This window comes from Oryzias melastigma, linkage group LG18 (genome assembly GCF_002922805.2).
Source record: "Oryzias melastigma strain HK-1 linkage group LG18, ASM292280v2, whole genome shotgun sequence".
Taxonomy (NCBI): domain Eukaryota; kingdom Metazoa; phylum Chordata; class Actinopteri; order Beloniformes; family Adrianichthyidae; genus Oryzias; species Oryzias melastigma.
Window position 1 is genome coordinate 11,690,197 of NC_050529.1, and position 20,220 is coordinate 11,710,416.

At 38.2% G+C, this 20,220-nt stretch overlaps 1 protein-coding gene across 1 annotated transcript in view; it reads right to left on the reverse strand.

Annotated features, from left to right (window-relative positions):
* The window catches only part of adamtsl3 (ADAMTS-like 3), a 112,572-nt gene extending 92,606 nt beyond the window's left edge, over positions 1–19,966 (reverse strand). The window contains exon 1 of the mRNA XM_024288323.2: positions 14,315–19,966. Coding sequence (XP_024144091.1) covers positions 14,315–14,371 — 57 coding nt within the window. The 5' untranslated portion in view covers positions 14,372–19,966. The remainder of the gene's footprint in view (positions 1–14,314) is intronic.
* Between the last annotated feature and the right edge of the window lie 254 nt (positions 19,967–20,220).

Consider the following 20,220-nt stretch of genomic DNA (forward strand, 5'->3'; position numbering starts at 1 on the left):
GGCTGGGTGCTCCCTAAGAGATAGAGCGAGATGGGTGAGAAGTAGAGCCGCTTTTCCTCCACATCGAGAGGAGCCAGTTGAGGTGGCTTGGGCATCCTGGACGCCTCCCCGAGGAAGTGTGCCAGGCATGTCCCACTGGGCAGAGGCTCCAGAGAAAACCCAGGACATGCTGGAGAGCCTACGTCTCTCAGCTGGCCTGGGAAGGCCTCGGGGTCCCCAAGAGGAGTTGGGGAAAGTGGCTGGGGACAGGGAAGTCTGAGCATCTTTGCTTAGACTGCTACCCCCTCGACCCGGTCCGGGATGAGTGGAAGAAGATGGATGGATGGATACCGTGTGTGCAGCATTTGGGCGCAGTCACTAAGGACCCAGTATGTGCACCTTAGTGTGGAGTAAGAGCACGTTATGAATACTTCATGATACATATAACACACAATCGTACGTTCCATTCTCATGACATCCTTTATGGTGGCTACACAAGCCTAAAAAAAACTGCAAGACACACCTGTTGTTCCTCTAAGATGCAGCCCTACCTGTCTATGACTCTCCATGGGCCCAGACAACCCAGAAAACCTCAGCACCCGTACGGGTCAACCCCCTTTATAGAAGCAAGTGACTACGGCGATTCTTTGACAGAATACAGAGAGCAGCTGTGGTTTTGTGTGAGGAAGTCTGGAGTGGCAGAGAAGTACGTTAGAGTTGCAGGTATGTTTAGTTTATATTTCTTTTTCCTTGTTATCAGTTAAAATATAATTACACATGGCTAAAAATAAAGTGTTACTCATTTATTTAACATGTCATTAGTGGTTCGTTTTGCAATTTCTCTTTATGGTTTCACCCACCTTTCACCAATCTAACCTGTAAGTCATCCCCCTACGTCTGCATTGCATTCATTTTCTCCTTTTCTGATCTGTCATTTGCTCCATCGTTACCTCACAATGAAATACCTCTGCAAGTGTCTTAACCATATTTGGCAACACTCCTTCCTTCCAATTGTGTAATGATTTGCCCCTGATGACCGTGTTTTTGAGTGTCGACAGAGCGGTTTGTACCTGCAGAACAGCAGGCAGCCACATTCCTGCTGCACTGTCTTGCCAATCGACCTTACCTCACCTATTCGCCTCTCACTGACACACACCTTTCAGCAGAAGAGTCTGCAGGTAACTGCACATTTCTTGAGTCCTCTTATTTGTTCAAAACTAAGCAGGTATTGTCCACATTTCATGTGTTTTTGGCTTTAACACATCAAACATCTTCAGACATCTATACTTCCGATAGTCTTGATTTCCTTTTAATCCACATGAAGCATTTATTGAGTGTTCAAGTGTGATGAAATACAAAGGGAAAGCATAGAAGGAATCTCCCAAAAAACTAGATGAATATCTGACTTCCTGACAGTGCTGATCACAAACGTTTTTATTAAATCAATATTCTTAATGTCTAGGATCAAAACTGGTTAAAATTGGGGTGTGGTTCGTCTTTATTGAGAGGTGATTGCTAAAAAACCCTGGAACAATCTTGTAAAAGTCCTTGCTTGCCTGTCCTACCTTTATACCCACTAAGGGAAAGGTCATAGGCAGCCATGATGACAACCAGCCCAAATCTGGCCAAAACCAAACAGTGGATGATGTCCCAACACCTGCTGTCTAAGGTTTCAATCAGAAATGTATAATTGTTTAGGCTCAAAAATATTATTAAACTATCATATTAAGCTGGGCAAGAACATAAATGCAACTCTGGTGAACATTTGGAAGGTGTAAGAACATAAAAAAGCTACATGCAAGAACTATTGTCACAAAACCAATGATTTTTTTTTTTAATCTATAAAGTCAAGTAGAAAAGACAATAATTTCCTTGATATGAATTGGGAACAAAAGAGAAATATTGAAAATCACAATCTCTAAGTGCTTTTCAAGAAAAACATGATTATGAAGTAGCCTGGCTAAAATTCAATGAAACTTGAACGAGTAAAAGAACAGATGTGGACATAAACTCAGATTAGGAGAGGTCCAAAATCCCAGAGCTGAAAACATTGATTACATGCAAGATGGTGTCACTGATTGCAGTGAAAACACCAGAATAATTGTAGACACTTCGTTGTAAAAGCATTAAGAAGACATACAGCTTTAAGTTTCTTATTACAAAGTGTCTGTCTTTGACATTTGCTAAAGGGAAGCTGTTTGTCAAAAATGCTGCTACAATGTAAATGGTGTGAAACTATAAATATTATCTAAGGCAACTACTGTTTTCATTCCTAATTTATTCTTCCTCTACACCAGTGTTCCCTAACATGACCTACACTTTTTTTTTTGTTTTATTTTGGAAAACGACATCCAACTCTCTTGTGATGAGAGTCATGTCAAAAATACATGCGCTACTTTCTTAACAGTTAAATTGAAAACCCCCAAACCAGCAAAGTTAACAAAAAAGCAAACATATTCTGCAAAAAAGAGAAACAGAAGAGCCTTCAACTTCAAAATAAAAAAAATCTGTATTTAACGAGCAAAAAAAACAGGATTTTTACTTTGAATGTGGATTCATTGCAACAGTTGTTCCCACACTCCATGATAATAATGCAGACCATTAAGCCAACGGTGGACTCAAGTTTATATTATATTTAGAAAATACCAGTTTCAGTGACCTTCTTTTATCTGTCTCATCTTAAAAGTTAGATGATGCTGAAGTTAGCGTTTGATTTTTTTTAATTTTGTAAACAAAGTTTGAAACAGTAGTAGATATTTACAGATAAGGATAAACGTAATCCTCAAAAGTTAAGGGAAACTAAAAGCTAAAACAATAAATCAATAAATCAGATGCCCGCTTCAGTCTCAAACAGGCCGGTCCGTGACAATATTATCCGACATTAAACTGCTCTGTTGGCTAAAATAAGTTCAGGACCACTGCTGTGCACAACCACTAATACTTAATCTTATTTTGGAAAGTTTTTTTATTGTCAGTCTCTTTACACAGACCCTTCAAACAGGTCAAGTTCATTAACTACCGGTATCTACTTTACTGTTGGTCTGTCAGGTCATCCGTCATCCCTCGGCTTTCAGCTTAAATGATCAGCCCTAACATGCTTTGATAGGGATGCCTCATCTGTCATTTCATCTAACTTCACAGGCCATCTAGTCACCACCATGCCAAATATTCCAGCTATGACACCACACATGATGTGATGAGAGAACTACCTCCTCTGATAACATGAAAGACTTCATTTTACACCACTATGGCCCACTGAGTGCAAAAAGAAATGAAATGTGAGTGAGGTGCTAAACGTCAAATCTGCACTTTCACAGGTGATATCTGCCAGGGTTAGTCATCTTTAAGAGGTAGAATTCCAAAGGAAACTGAAGTGATAAAAGAACTTGGATGACATAACATGCCTGTCACACGTGGTAATGCTTTTTTTTTTCTTTTTGTGCAAAGACCACCTGCTGTGGATGATGTCACTGTTATGCAGGAACACCGGGACCAAATTCCACAGTGACATTTCAAATTCAACACCCGCACGAGCGATAAGCCAAAACAACGGTGACCTGAGGGTGCATTTTTGTCATAACAAAAATTACTTTTAGGGGTCAAACATCAATCACGGAAAAACACACAAACAGCAAGACTGCACAGGTTTTCTAAAGGCAACAAGACTTGGGTAAAGGTTATCTGGAGTTTGCCATCAATCTTGGTTTCGCTTAGGAAAACTGGAATTCCAGCCTGTAGAGCTAACAGACATGAATGTGGTTTATTTAAGTCAAACAAATTATAACAATTGAAACATTTGAAAACCTTGATTCCACTTATTTATTTAGTTGCACTCTAAAGTTGTACCACTGGATGTCACTAAATCATACAAATCTGCACCCTTGGTAGATTAGTCAAACTCCTTTTTCTTCACCGTTCTAGGTCTAATGTTGCGTTTCAACACCTTTTGCAATATGCATTCCAGTGACCACTTCCAATAAAAAAGTGTAAGTTAACGCGCATAAATGTGGGTTTCAGGCTTATGCGTTCATGTGCCGCTACACAAGTTTCTAAGTACTTTATTGGACTCTACAAACAATTGAACGCATCTTGAAAGTTAAGCCAGTTGAACTTTGACTAGTCAAGGAGTTTGATTTTCTAGTGACATATGGTTAGCGTTCCTTTTAATTCACGGAAGTGGCAATCGTTGGAAAATTAATAATTGCAGTATGTGCCAAGCTGAAATTAAATGACACCAAGTCTTTTATATATTGGAATAGAGCTGTGAAAGAGAAAGCCTAGAGAACAATTTGCACTGCTTTAGCATTTTGCACCAAGCCTCTTCCAACTGTGTGTTCATATTTTGAAGCCCAATGAGGCAATTTTCTTTGTGATTTTGGGCTATATAAATAAAATTGAATTGAATTGAATTGAAAATCTGGGCTAGTATTTGATAGAACTTGTGCCAGTATCGGGTAGTGACCGTCCAGTGTGAACACCATATGCTAAAAGTGCGTTCTTTAACACAAAACATGTGCTCAGTGTGAACTTAGCATCACATTTTTTGTTCCTTTTATTCATTCATCATTTATTTTTGAGCTCCAATATTTCTGCTTCACCTATCAAACTTCTATGACATGCCTTTCCACTCTCATGATGTACCATCTCGGCATCTCACACTTCAAAACAAAACAAAATCCCACAAAAGCAACAGAGGTGACGAAAGACCACACAGATTTTCTAGGCAGGGGTTTTCCTCACAGGGGAAGATCTGGCCACTAAATCTTTCTTCGGCCATTACATCTGTGCTGCTTCGCTGCCCAATTCTGTGCGGGTCTGTGTATATGTTAAACTGTATGTAATCCCTGCCTGGGAACTTAAATGGACCTTTGGGTCCCATGGTCATGCCACACACGCAGAAAAGTCACAAGACTACAGACACACATATACTGTACTCCAGGGGTATTGTTGAAATCTATTTCTTGAAAAATGTATTTTTGCTTACACATGTGGCACTAAAGTGTAAAATATTAGGTTTATAAAGTTACTGCAATCTAGTCCTACACAGACCACAGCTATATTATAATAGTTCAGAAGATGTATGCATTTTTGTAACCGTTTGATGAATACTCTGGAGAAAAAAGGCTAAACATTTTTAGGTTTGTACTTTTTGTTCATTTGTATTGCTTAATTAAGCTTTGTTTTTTTAATTAATGTTTAGCTTTTTTTAGATAACTGTCAAATAACTGAGCAAAGTGGTGGTAAGTATATTCTACTGTCGTAGTGGTTTATTGTTAGAATAAGCGTAAAGAACATATAGATGTTTTACAAAAAGTTTGATTCTATAACAGTGTTTTCATGTTTATATCTGATAGTAAAAGGAGAATGTCATAAATATAAAAAAAAATGTCATGTCTGATTTGCCTTTCTTTGCATTTTTAATTTTACTAGGAGGGTCTTTTTTGATACAGGGTGTATTTTATTTTGAAAGGAACTTGTCCTGCTGTCAAAAGCAAAATAAGTTAAATATGTTATAAACAGAAAAGATATAACAGTTTTAGTATTAAATTATTTTTAAAAATGCCAAGCTACATTTTATAAACAAATAGATAAATAGTCACAAAAACATAAAGTTTATTTCTATAAATGGTTCAGTGATACTTTGTGTCTACTGCAGTAAGAAACTGGCTGAAATTGCTGTTTTAGAGTTCAAGGTTGCAGACCCCCACGGACTAAACCTATCCAAAATACTACATTTATTAAAAAAAAACACAGCTACAGATCAATTATGAACTATTTCAATCTTTCTGGTTCATTCATCAAAGGTTCAAGCAATGCTAACCAGTGGTTGTTTCATCCTGAGGCAGTTAATCAGTTTGTCTTTGATTTATGGTAGCACAGAGGTATCTCTCTGAGGCCACATCTTCCCACACAGAGTGAAACATTTTGGGTTTCTGGCCAATGTTGATGAATGTGCAAGCAGCCCTATAAAAATGTAAAAAGGTCAGCATAAAGTTATCCAGAGCTAACAGGAGGCAGCTATAAGTGTACATAGCATGCTAACAGGAGCTTTTAATTGTTTGTTTTTATTTTTATTTTTACCAATGTAAAAGGTTAAAAGATAAAAACAAAAAAATAGGTAGAATATTGTACACATTTGTAAAAATATCCCCAAGTGAAGCTGTAAAAGACATTAAGGGACCACACATTGAAAATTTGACTTCTATGTCTAGTATGCACAAAGCCTCAATGGAGAATTGTTACTTTTGTTGATGTCATTTGTTATCTTTGTTACATTTTTTTGAGCAGTCATGTTTGCAAAACCTTGTAATACCACAGTTTGTTAACGCTAACGTGGCCGTTGTGGGGATTTTTGCCTACTGCTGTTTTTAACATCCAGTCTGCTGACTGCAACATGACTCTGTGCCTCTGCAAAGCCAAGAAAATTTGGGGAAATTATTAACAAAGTGCAAACTAGACCCCTATTTTCGGTTTTCTTTTAGCAGAATAAAAACAAAATGTTTCTCAGGAGTGGTATCTCTTTCCCATAACAATATGGTTGATGGCCACAAAATATGCCAAAAAATAATTAATCCTAAAATCAATACAATTATTTCAATAAATTTGTTTAAATAAGTAAATATAAACCTCAAAAAACTCAACTCAGAAAAAAACTAAAACCTTAAAAGGAAAGAAGGAAATGTGGTGAAACAGAACGTGGAGTAACGTTGAAACAGACCTAAATACACTATAAAAGTACATCAAAAAAACGTATGGCAGTAAGTGAGCAAAACGCAGGTATGAACAGTAATAAGGGGGAAAAAGGCCTATGTTTGTCCACTTTTCATAGTTGGGTTTTATAGGGTGTCAAATGCCTTCTTCACTTTCTAACTAAAAGGAGAAAAATCCCTTTTGTTCCCAAAAGTGTTTAAATGTTTGCAAAAATAAATATGATAAACTAAAAACTAATTTTGACATTTATGAATCTAAAAAAGATCAGTAAACAACCAACAAAACCAAAAAAAAATATTTTGTTCTATTCTATGCAAACTTTTAATGCATAGCTATTGAAGGACACATGGTAAATTAGTACCGTAACCATTGCATACAGCTGGATGGCTGCCAATCTCTCCTTTTCACTGTTTATTTTTGAGCATTAGAGATTTTAATGGAAGGAGATCTAATTTTTTTTTGAAAGATTACCATATTTCTGGGGAAGCACAGAAATCCTGTAAGCCCCCCTCCCCATTTGTAACTGCTGTTTCGACATGGCCGCCCTGATTTCACTCAGAGCACATGTGGCCACTGGGGGGAACAGATGTGAAAGCCCCGGGAAGCATCATTAGCTTTACAAACATTCGCCATGGAGATCCTGTCAGCATGCAGCCCTCAGTCACTCGTCTTTCCACCGGTTTAGCGATCCAGCCGTTCTTCTCCTCTCAACCCCTAACTGTTCTCACACTTGAGCACAACCTCTGTCTTCCCAAGAGAGTGAGGTCAGCGAGTGAGATAACTGGCCTTTTATTTGTTTGTCATGCCTGTCAACCAGTGAGTGGATCTGGAGTTACAGCCTTTCCATTTTGTCCAATAAGATACACTTTGATATTTATGTTTTGCTTTCATGCTTTTTATTAATGACCCTAGTTGGGCTGCATTCTCCCAGCACGCTTCATTGAACTTTTCTTCTTTCACTTCATTAATAATGCTATCTTTTTCCATTTATGTCTTCTGTGTTCATTCCTTCCCTACCATAATCTGCATCATAATCACTCCATTAATAAGGCTCTCCTTTGAACCTTTCAATACAGCAGTCATCTTCCTCCTTTAGAACTATGTCTTCGCCTTGTTGTGTAACTCCACTGTTTCTATGTTTTTTTCCCCAGATCTAAAGCCTTAGTCACATGCACTGTACGTGGGGTTCACCTGTTCAGATACTGCAAGTTTTTGATTGGCAGTTTTTTTAATATGGAGGGATGGAGAGAGGCTTGTGCCCCCACCTCAATGGAATGTACCATTGTCTTATGTGTGGCAAGTCGATAGTGAAGTATTCGTAAGGATATTGCAAGTTGCGCACACTTATGATTGATGCTGGCGTATGTTGCCCTAAAGCTAGTCTCTAGACGTTAGTAGAGTACGTGCACTAGCTCCTTACTAACCGTGCGCAAATTTCACACATGTGGGGTGTGCATGTAAATGCCCATGGGACACTTGTAGGATTCCCAAACAAACTGTGTTCTGATCGTCTAATTCGCACATTTATGGTGTTCACACCAGACAAGTAGGGAAGAGAGTCTTCTTCTTTTTCTTTTTCTACCATTTACTTGCCCGTGTCTCCCATCTACAGTTGAGAGGCTCGACGCAATCTAGGAAATCTTGCTCCAGGCTTTTTCTTTCACAGCTCCATTCCAATATATGAAAGACTTGGTGTCATAGAAATCTAGCCGGGCACTAACCAGTATTTTTAATTTCTCCTCCATGATCACTGTTGAAACGGTTGGCGCTTCCTTGAGTTAAAAAGGAAGCCATCCGTACGTCATTACCAAGTCCGAGTCCTCGATTGGTCAAAGTTCAAACAGATTTAGCTTTCAATGCATGTTCAGTGACTGCGTGTTTTATATGTAGAACAGTCATAAAAACTTGGGTAGTGACGGGTGAACGCAATAGTTTAAAACGGGAAAACCAAAAACATGCATATATGCGCATCTACTTAGACTTTTTATTAAAAGTAACAGCTTGAACCCGCATTGCCAAGGGTTGTGGGAACATAGCTTTACAGTCAGGTTGGAGGCTAGGACCACACACTTATTACTTGTACAGCACTAACAGGCCCCTTGCACAGTGCGGAGAATTTGGGCGTGTTGAAAAAATTAAAAAATCTGTGTTGCTCAAGTGTTTGCCATGACCCGTCACTCACAGCACCCCCGTAGAAAAATTCTGCATGAACATTTTCGCTTGACGGGTTCATCAAGTGGTCTATGATTCTACGATTAGGCCTGCACAATACATTGCAAATTTATCATCATCGCAATATATGACGGAAAAGACAGCTTAAATTGCAATGAATGGTTACCATAAATGTTTACACATGCAAAAACGATCTTATGACAGCTTGAAGTTTTTAACTAATTAAATGAAGCCCTTTTCACATTTGACTAATCGGATGGACCTCTGTTATGTTAGATACTTTCCTCCTATGTAGACAAGGGTCATTTAGAGTATAATTTAAGTTCTGTTGAATTTATCTAAAAAAAACTGATGGAGTGAAGACAGTGAAATAATGTACTAGTTGTTTTGCTACATGGTCACGTATTGCAAGTCATCATTGCAATATCTATCACTAATATCGCACATCGCAACTCTATCTACAACCTTGATATTTTGTGTGGGTCACTTATATGTCCCATATAGGGTTAACCACTTTTTACTTGCAGACACTCTGTATCTAGCCATAAGGGCAGTTGTGATTAAGGTCTTTTATGGGTCGACTTCAACCTCCAAAACCAGTGATTCATGCAGGTTTTTCCCCTTTTTAAAAGTTGCTCCTCTTTCTTCTCTTGGCTGTTTTGCCACTATCTGTCTTCTGTTCTTCCTCTTTTCCCTGTCTTTGTAGTGTCAGGCTGACTTCTATATTTCCCCTGAATGTTTTTCCCAACCAACAGACCAACACAAAAACCTCCTACCTGCAACTCCCTTCTAATTAGGCATCATAAGAAGGGCCAGAGTGCTTCGTCTCCCCTCTGGTTAGCGCCCTTGCAGCAATCTCGTACTGGGATGGGTGTACGGGTCAAGGCCAGGGCATAAACGGGACAGACAGATGCATGTGCTCAAGCCAAGGCGGAGCTGCTAAGCTGTGCGCGTTCCGCAGCTTTGAAAAAGAAGCTGAAAAATGTGCAGGCCAGATGAAGTGCGAGTTCCTGTAGATTGAAGCTCACACTGGCATTTGGGAACGCACAACAGGATAAAACAACAACGTTCAATCATGCTGATGGAGGGGACTTGGACTCGCTGCAGATGGAGCCCAAAATGTTTCATCAGGGGGGCCAAAATACCAGAGGCTCAGATTTCAAACTCAGTAATTACAAATAAACCTTGTGATGAAGGAACAAATACATTCACAGCGGATTCTAGGAGAAACAGAGCGGGGATAGAAGAAAAAAAAAAAGTCACCTGCAAAATTACTGACGAGACAGGAGACGGACCACTTCTGAGAATGAGGTCCTTTTGCTGTAATGGTGCCATCTACTGGCAGCACTTGCGCAAAGTAAGACACAACCAGGCGAAACCACAAAAACTCCTACTGTTTTCCAAGTAGCTTTTCTAAATCACTCCTTGGAAAATTAACACACCATAACTCCAGGAGATTATGCCATTTATTGGCACAAACCCAACTGTAGACTCAGTCACACCTTATTATCAGAACAGGGCATTGAGTCATAGAAGCATAAACAACTATTTCAAGCTTTGCAGGATTTTGGAGGTGAATCAGCAATGGCCTGATGTTGTTTTCAATCTCTGTTCAGTTTTCACAAAGTTCTCTTTATTCATCCACTCTAAATGTCAAAGAAATACTGTGAATGTTTTGGGATTTTTCTGTCACTTCTTAAAAAGAAATTGCCATTTTTTTTTTTTAAAGATCGTTTTAAAAACATAGTATTCTCAGGGGCGAGTCTAAAAAGTACCAGGGTGTGGTGGCTGCCTGCCCTCCAGGTGCCCACTTTAAAAGTTATGCTTTACAAACAATCAACACTACTTTTCACAGATTTTTTTTTTTAATTAAAGTGGCCCAAAAGCTACTAACGAAATCAAATTAAATTCAAATGAACTATTTGCAGTGTTTATTTGTTTTTAGCTGCAGTTCAAAAATAAACCTAATTGACCCAAAAAAAAAATCTTTAATATAAATTTACGTATTTAGCGGTCGTAAAAACCTTCTTAATATTTACTAATTAAAAAGGTTTATGACCATATAGGTAAAAGATGTATAGTGAAAGCATTAGTGCTCTGATCACTGAACCCTGAGGAACACCACAGTGTGGCTCAGGGATATATGATGGATCAAAAACTGCTAAAAATATATTTCCTTATAGCTAAAACTCAAATGAGAAAACAGCGTTGAAACCAATCCTATTAACAACTATCCTCATTAGTTGTTTTTTTAACAATTAAAAAAAAAGGTTATTTAAATAGGTATTTTAAGAAAAAAACTTATTTTCCATCTGTTCTACTTTTCTTTGTAATGGTTATAAAGACAGTTTTCTCCATGCTTGCCATAAAAAGATATTTTCAGATTTTATTTTAATATTTTTTTTGTTAAGAAAATAAGATCTTGCTGTTCAAAAATGACATCAAAGAAAAGTAAAGTCAATAGTTTCTTGTAAATGAAGCAGAAACTGAACGTTTTTTTGGGAGTCAACTTTGACCAGATGCTGCCATCTCTTGTTCTCCTCTACAGGACTTTTCCGTCATTAGCCCACTGAGGACTCTGGGAAACGATTTGCTATTGGCTTAGCAATAAACTGTAGAAACGTAGCAGGAAGCAGTGAAACGGAGCCAGGAACTCCAGCATGAAAAGTGAAACATTTTGAACATAGCTCTGCGTTTCAAGTCCCCATGACTTTTGTCCTTGGCCTTCAAGTAACAGAGAAAATACACTCAACATGCCTCGGTCCCTCTCCGCAGATTAAGCCCAGATGGGAACAATGAGATGAGTATGAAGGCTTTACTGACTAACTAAAAACACTCACCCTTGTTAACGCACTCCAAAAACTTGCTCCATCCATCACTGGCCAGATGTTCATTAAAGCTTTTTTCCCCTTCTTCTCAAGTGAGACCAACCCCTCAAAAAATATTAATTCACTTCCCATTCCACTCCGCAACAAAGCCACTTGTGGAAACTAATTGGGTAGTTTGTGGTCTTTATGATCAAGAGATCAGGCCAAAGAGTGTGTTTCTGAGAACAAGAGATGCTGTTGTTGTTGACGGACGCTCGCTCGGGACCACTTGCACACCGTGACCCCACTTAATCCCACCATTAGACTCCAAAGCTTCCCAATCCTGCAGACTTCAATACATGTGTTCATTGCGTTAAGATGCTGAGAAGGATCATTTCCTTGAATAAACATAAAAATCTGTTGCTTTTGTGGCTAATTTCCTTCTGTATTCCAGCTGAGTTATTAAAGAGGAGGCATGTGCTGAAGTGAGCGTGGCAGCCCTCTGCTGTGATAAAGTCTGATTTATATCCATCACATGTGGAAAAATATTCACCATGTGAGTCCCCGACTTCTCTTAAAGGTTCTACGATTTACTTTATGTTTGGTTAATCAAAAGAAACTGATGTAATATGTCTTTTTTAATCAAGGAGCTGGGGCTGAAATAGAAACACCAAAGAAAACCTACTGAATAGTAGCAACTACAGCTTGGCGAGCAGACTCGGCCAAAGACTGAAAAAATGAATCAGTCACAACCTGAAGGGCCAAATTAGTGAACAACCCACTCCAATGTGTTTTGGTGACATGAAGGGCATTTATAACGAAAAATAAGCTCAAAATTGCATGTAGAGGACTTGTAGAGGACTAGATCCATGTAGATCTTTTCCTTTCTGACCTGGCAACTGACTCAAAACCATACTGCTGGATAGCTCCAATATTGCTCGCCATTTTTGTTTTGTAATGTTAGGTTGGAGGTGTGAGGGGCTGTAAGCTAGCAATTGAGCATGTATACTCTCAGGTGGGGTATAACAGTATAACCATAATTAAGAAAAACACTGGGAATGGTCAAAAGATTATCAGAGTGAGTCTTTAAAGCACCAAACTCATTTAAGGTCCAAAATAAGACCTGTGCACCATAACAAACACAAGACAGATCTCCTTTGCTCCACAACAAGGGCAGGTGCCAAATTACTGGATATTCTTGCTTCTCAGAGAAATGCCTGGGAGTATTTTGAGGGCACAGCCTCCCACACATTCTGCCAACAACAAATCCCCATTAAGCAAAAAGGGGAAAAAAAAGTATTTCTTGAAGCTTCTAGGGGGCAAATCAGGGGATTGGAGTGTGTGCAACAAGAGACTCCAAGAATTGTTGGAGCTATGCAATTATGTCACCCTCAAAGTGAAGCCTGTTCTATTTAGGGTTGGAGCCACAGGCTATTTGGCCCCCCCAAACAATCAAATCACACCCGCATAACCAAACTCAAATACAGTCGTATTTATTTGCCAAGTAATGCAAGGACCAAGAGATGACTTAAAAAAAAAGAAAAGAGGGATCTTCTTTGACTCAGCAATTCTGCTCAAAAACAAATACATGTCCTGTGCTGACTTAAGCTGCATGAATGGGGAAGGGTTTGTATCTGCTGATCACTTAAACCAGAAAAAAAATTCCAGATTTTTAATTTCAAACATTTTCTTTTTGTTCCTTCTTATGGTGGAGAACGGGTGGTTGCAAAACTAAAAAAAAATAAATAAATTCTGGGCAAAATCAAAAGTCATGTTGTTTTTGAGAACAACTTCTGCAGAAGAGCAGGAGTTCATGAGAAACTTGCTGATTTGGGACGGGACTGTTGAGGGTAAGTGAGCCTGCCCTCATTTCCCATCATCGCTTTGTTTTCACTCTCTTTCACTAGCCTACAGTCCCTCACCACCCAAATCTAACATTCCTAGTGGAACAAAAAGGGCAAGCAATATCTGAGCTACCCAGCTGTACAGTTTTAAGTCAGATACCAACTCAGATGAAGATAAAGATGGATTTAGTCGACTACAAGTGGTTATGTCAGAATGGAGTGGAGCAGGGAGCTTGTGGCCTTCCTTTTTTCGTCTGCTCCTGATTCCCAGTGATTCGAATAAAAAAAAAACTCAAAAACTCAGATTTAATCTTCATTTTCTTGATACATGTCCCCCATGAGAAAACGAGAGGGAGAAGAACAAGTTTAAAAATGAATTTTATCAAAATGGGTCTTTCAAGTTTGTTCCTAATTAGTGTGTCCCTGCCCAACTGGACTTTTTAGGTGCTTTAAAGGCCTGAAAGTAGTGAGAGCACCTGTCAATTATTTGCACAGACCCTCTGTTTGAGTCCTAAAATCAGCCTACAAGACATACAAGTCCTTTGTGCTCCACTACAAAGCTTAGATCTCTTCTTTTTCCTTTTTTTTTTTAAACAAAACATGAATCGTTTATTTCCTATCATCTCCAGCTGCAACATCAGACCTTTAGCATCACATGGGATATAGAGCCGCACCAGAAAACGCAGCACTGTTTGTCTCAGGGAAATGTTAGGGAAACAACAGGTGGTTCCTCTTTGTTAACTTTAGAACCTTAAGCAGACTGAACCAAAACATATGGAGAGAGAGAGAAAAAACACTCACCTTCACGTACACAGCGAGAAGAAGCAGCCCACACGTCCAGCTGCAGCTTTCAGTCATCTCGGGGCAAGTTCAACCTAATTTCAAAGCGCTGACAGAGGCGCGCGCGCGCTCCAAGCTCAAGTAGGATCCCGCGCGCCTGCTCCCCCAGCGTCCACGCGGAGGAAAACGCCTCAAAGTCGGCCGGGAGAGGACATGACACCTCACGGCCGATTCCAGATATTCAGTTCCCGCTGCAAACACGTTGCTGCTAAATTTATGTTTGCATACCGAGCGGCGCGTCGGGACACGGGGGCTCTCCCACCTTACTTTCTTAAAGACACAGGCGAGCTAATGCGTCATGGTCGCTTCTCCTCTTTAATGGATGACTGCAGTGACTGACAGGCGCGTTCCTACAGAGAGCTCTTTTTATTTTTTTTTCTCTCCCCCTCACCTCCAAAGGTCTCCGCTCAGAGAAGAAAGCCTCATTTCATCTCCTGACTAGTTAGAACAGGACTAAATATTCTGAGAGGGATTACATTTGCAACCTCTGAGCGTCAAGAGATTCTAATATTAATCCTTATTTGGTCATAGAAGCAAAATGATCAGTTATAGAAAACTGTTTAACAATGCCAATCTGTCTGAGCATGAATTCCCTTCACAAAAAGTAGTTTATTTAGGTGTAGGCCTACTACAAATAGTTTTTACTAAAAGCGAGGAAGTATACTTGAAATTTACTTTTTACATATACACTATTGTAAGTGTAAAATGTTCCAATTTATGGATTGTAAATGTTTAGATGAAGCCATCTTTAGAAAAAAAAATCTTAATACGATTAGTGGGACTTAATATAGAATTTAAAGTAGAAATGTTCACACACACATATAAAATCAATAATTTCCACAGATCTACTGTATATTCAAAATAAATATAAGCTAAAATGGATGAGGATGTTAGGACATTTTCAAAAATATTACATTTGTGATATTTTGGTGGTTTTAAATGAGAACATTTTAGGATCATCATCGTCGGGAGGATCTTTTGCATTGATCGTTGCTGAGGGTCTGGAATATATTCAGATTATTATTAATCATCTGGGTATGTTTTGGATTTTTGGGGATGATTGGTGCAGGTGATTTTTTTGTGTGATTATGGTCTGAATGTGCTTGGATTTTTTTAATGATTAATGTAGCTGATTTTTTTTTTTTTTGATGATAATCGTCTGAGTATATTTAGATTTTTGTACCGATTCATATAAATATCTTGTCTGTGACAGAACCTAAGACAAGTAAAAAAAAAATATACTGTGGATGTTTGAAATTTAATTATATTACGGATCTTAAGGATCCGTAATAACTTGAATCTATGATTGTAGGGTATAAATATCTGATAATAAGTCCTGAACCGGATGATGATAATTAATGTAAAGATAATGGTAATCGTGAACCGGGGTAGGATTATATAAGTTAGATTCCTCCCACTCCCTTTCAAGCAATCTACTTGTGATTGATTATGTAATATGTGTCTATTCTATTTATTATTTACCTGATTGCTTGAAATAAACAATTTCATTCATACATTAAATATGGTGTTGTTTTTAACCCAATTTAAAGACCTCAGTGGCTCTGCCTTTAAACATCTGATAAATTGCATGCAAGTGGAAGCTTGCTAAAAAATCCATCTCTTTTGAAAAACTAATTAATTCAAAAATAATAGTTTAAATAATAAAAATGCAGTCAATGATAGAAATGCTCCCAGGACCTTGTAAGGTTTGGAGTTCATTTTACTCAAATGTGTGCACATGAAAAGTTTATCTGAGATCAGAAATAACTCATAACCTTGACCAAATATAACTTCATGATTGTTCCACTGTAACATAGCAGCTCTAGCTCCAGGGCTGGCTCCTCCTGGTGACAGATGATTACAAGAAGGATACATCAGTTCTCAGTTACAGCTTTAACCTTTTAAACTGTTAACCCAGTGCTGCCAACCAAGACCATCATCTGAGCATTATTGTGAACTAATCTCAAGATAATGTACATCATTTACACAAAAATACAAAATGTTTTTGATTTTTTTTCTACATAAAAGTAGAAGCACAATGCACGACGCATTTTGAAAGTGATGGGTTCTTCTCAAAAGGAACACAAGGACTGGGTCCGAATTCCATCACTACTTAATGCACTATTCAGGCGTTTCCTATTTAGTCCGGTTGAAAATCCTGTGCCCTTGAAATTTCCCAAAAGTCCCTGCAAAAAACAATGCTCATCAATGCTCACGAGTTTGACAAATATGGACCATAATGAATTTTTAAAACTGTTATTTAAAAAAATTGACTTTTTTTTTTAATTATTAAAGTTTTTATTATCAGAACTCATTAGCATAATAAATAGGCTTGAAATATGTTTTTATTAAGTTTTTACTTTGGCAAATGGGTGATTCATATTTGGCGTTAAAAAGTAATTTTGGTAATGTGTATGAATTACATTAAACACCAACTCTGATAAAAATATAAATATTTGAGTGGTATGTTTCTGATAATGGAGGAATTATGTTAGGAAAATGAAACGTAAAACTGCATATTTCTTTTAGTAAAATCGTTGTGAATCAGGAGTTTATTTTTGAGATAGAATATACAATGTGTGGGTCCCAACCTCCCTGCAATGTTCCATTCTGATGCATACATTGTAGATAAATAGATCCATGTACATCTTCGTTTTCCTTGTACGACTAGAATGCGCCAACATTCCTCGCCATTTCTGTAAAACTTGGTTATGGTTTTAAGGGGCTGTAAGTTACCAAGGCAACAGTAGCTGCGTTTACATGTGCAAAATGTTCTTGATCGTATCAAAGATCAGATTAGAATAGAACTGTGCGCATGGGCCATGAAAAACGTAATCCAATTGTAACAAACGTTTCCATGCACCACATGTTTGATTAGAATTAATCATTTTGACATGCACAGAACTGTCTAAAATGCTGGAAATAGTCTTAGAAGAAGAAATTGCTAGTTCTGTTATAAACAAACAAAGAAGTATTTTGGTCTTTGAAGAGTTGCCCGCTCGAGGCAGGACATTCAAAGTGGCTTTATTGAATCTCCTGGGGTCACCGTAATAAAAGTGTTTATATGCCATCTGTCCTCAACTAGACAGTGCAGAGGACTGAGGGAGTCCAAACCAAATACAGGTATGTTAGGTATGAGGCTGATGCCGGAGTTCAGCTCAGTCTTCATCAACCTGCCAAACATGACAATGAAAATATGTTTGGACCAGCACGGGAGGAAATTGTTTGATGAAAATTTATTTTAGTATAAAAGAAAAAAAAAGTCAAAAGAATCCTTTTCAATAGCTTCTTGAAATTTAAAACCAATCCACTCATGCCAGTTATGATGAAAAGTCCAGTGTCTTACAGGGACACTGGCCCCCCTTCGGAAGGCTTTTGCTGAACTGTGACCACTCTCAGCCCCCCCAAAGCTTGAGCACCGTGATTGTAAAGCAACAAGACATGAATAGTTTGCATTCAGCGTGACTGGCAGTGCATAGCTAAGCTGCATCATCATGTTACAAATGTTTCTCTCATTGACGGACGGGCTTTGTGGGATCGCTTCCTCAAAGCCTCCCGCCTGTAGAAACCCTTTGTCCGTTGGTACAGATGTACATTGAGCATCTGTTCGGTCTTTACTTAGCAGATCCCACTGCATTTTTTTTTGTCTGTGAGGACAAATAAGAGGCTAAAGGAGCAGGTAATGACAGTCTTTAAGCTAGGATCTTTTGTTCTACCGCACTAATGGGTCGGATGCTTTTAAACGCTTATTTTTTTTCTTTCTTCTTGTTCTTGGCATCAAGCTTTGTGAGTTTCTGACTTATTTTGTTTTAACTTAGTTCTCTGCACACTATTAAAGTACCAGTATTCACAAAAATCATAAAACCTCGACTCATCAGACTCCTGACCAGATTCCTGCCATCCAAAACAATTGGAAGTCATTATTACAGCAATTTTACATTTTTTTTCCCAAATTTACCAAAAGTTGTTACTTCAAAAGATTATTTTAGTCCATGTCATGCTGTACGGTGAAAAAAAGAAAATAGAACACTTGCCTTTTCAGATTTATGATGACTTTTCTTGGTCTCAGAACTCTCACTTTTTATTCATATTTATGTTAAAAAAGTTTAGTTTTAATAATTTAACAATTTAGGTATTTTATGTTTTCAATAAATGTTTGTCCTGTTTGGTCCACGACCCACTGTATGTTTTGGATTTTGATCCCCTGTGCGATTGAGTCTGACACCCCTGCTTTAGAGTATGTGCTTCAGGAAACAACAAACTAAAGGACTTCAGAGGAAGTCAACCAGCAAAAACCGTTTGGATGAAGGTCAGAGAAACACCCTCTCGCCTTTTCTAAGGACAATTGGGTATAAGTCTAAAAGTTAAAAAAAAACAAAAGTTGATATTTTTACTTGAAGTAACGGAAATGGTGTCTAAAACTTGGCAAGCTCTGAGTAGCTTTAAAGCACAAACACACAAGAATGAAAATATGGCTTCACAAGTGCAAAAACAGATCTACGGTATGTACAGTACATATGTTGGTTTCCTATCTAAACACACCAAGAGCAGGTCAACACCCCCTCACACATACATATGAGTACCATAGTTGTCCCTGTTAAGCTGACACCAAACATAGCTGTTTGATCAGTGATAGTGGGCCTCAGACTGAAAGAGCTGCTTGTCGCATGTGTTCAAAGAGAGGGCAAGAATTCGCCAGATACCGTAAAGAGAAAATCCACTCCATTTGGTCTGCTTTTGAATCCAACAGGGCAGCAAACATGTTTAAACGAGCCGTTTTCTCTAAAGACAAATTCATAACTCATAACAATTTAGATCAGATGATGATGTGCAAACTGTCTATAGGCTGGAATGAGCTCCCCAAGATGTGTATACACTTGAGACGTACTTGGAATCAACAAATCTATTTTCTCTAATTCTTCACAAGCAGTTCCATGTGTTCTTTGGTCTAAAACCGCCTAGAAAAGGTACCGTATTTTCTGCACTATAACGTGCACTGGATTATAAGGCCCATTGTCAATGAATTTTTAAACTTATGTCATTTGTAAGCAGCATCAAATTATAAGGCACATTAGGCAAGAGAAAGAGTCAGAGATAAGTCTGTAAGTTGGTCAGACTTTATTAATTGCGTTCACAGTAACTCTAGAAACTTTTGCAACACGCTACACATTAGCCACGAAAGAAGCATTAATGTATTTACAATACCTGTAAGTCCCAACTTCATTTGCAACATGTAAAAAAACAGACTGATATCACTAAAACTTAAGTTATCTTGACTGCACTAAGTCACAACCTTGTTAGCATCTCGTAAAGAAAAAGCACAGTCCAACACCACTGCATGTTAGCCAAGTTAGAAGGGTTAGTCACATTAGCGTACTGACAATAACTGTAACTCCCAACTTTGTTTGCAATACGAAAAAACACACTGATGCCACTAAAACAAACGTTAGCGTGACTACGCTAATTCCCAACCTCTTTAGTAAGACAGAAAAATATTGAATTATACGCTAAAACAAACTTTACTGTGACTACACTAACTCCTAACTGGGGTTAGTAACAAGTGAAAGAAAAAAAAAACACAGTCTGACTTCACTACATGTTAGCTGCGTTAGTGGTTAGTTTAATGCTGCAAAACTTAAAAAAACTGATATCTGAATTCCCACCCTAATCGCTAACTACTAAAAAAAAAATTTTTTTAGGCATTTTGGTCATCATGCTCCCTATTTTCTTTTAAACAGCAAGAATGACATTACTGAATTCATAATGTGAAAATCTATCAATTTAAGCACGTGTTCTGATGATGAAAACGTTTTTCACAAAGACTTCTGGGAAATTTCTAGGGCACTCAATTTTAGAATTGTAGATTC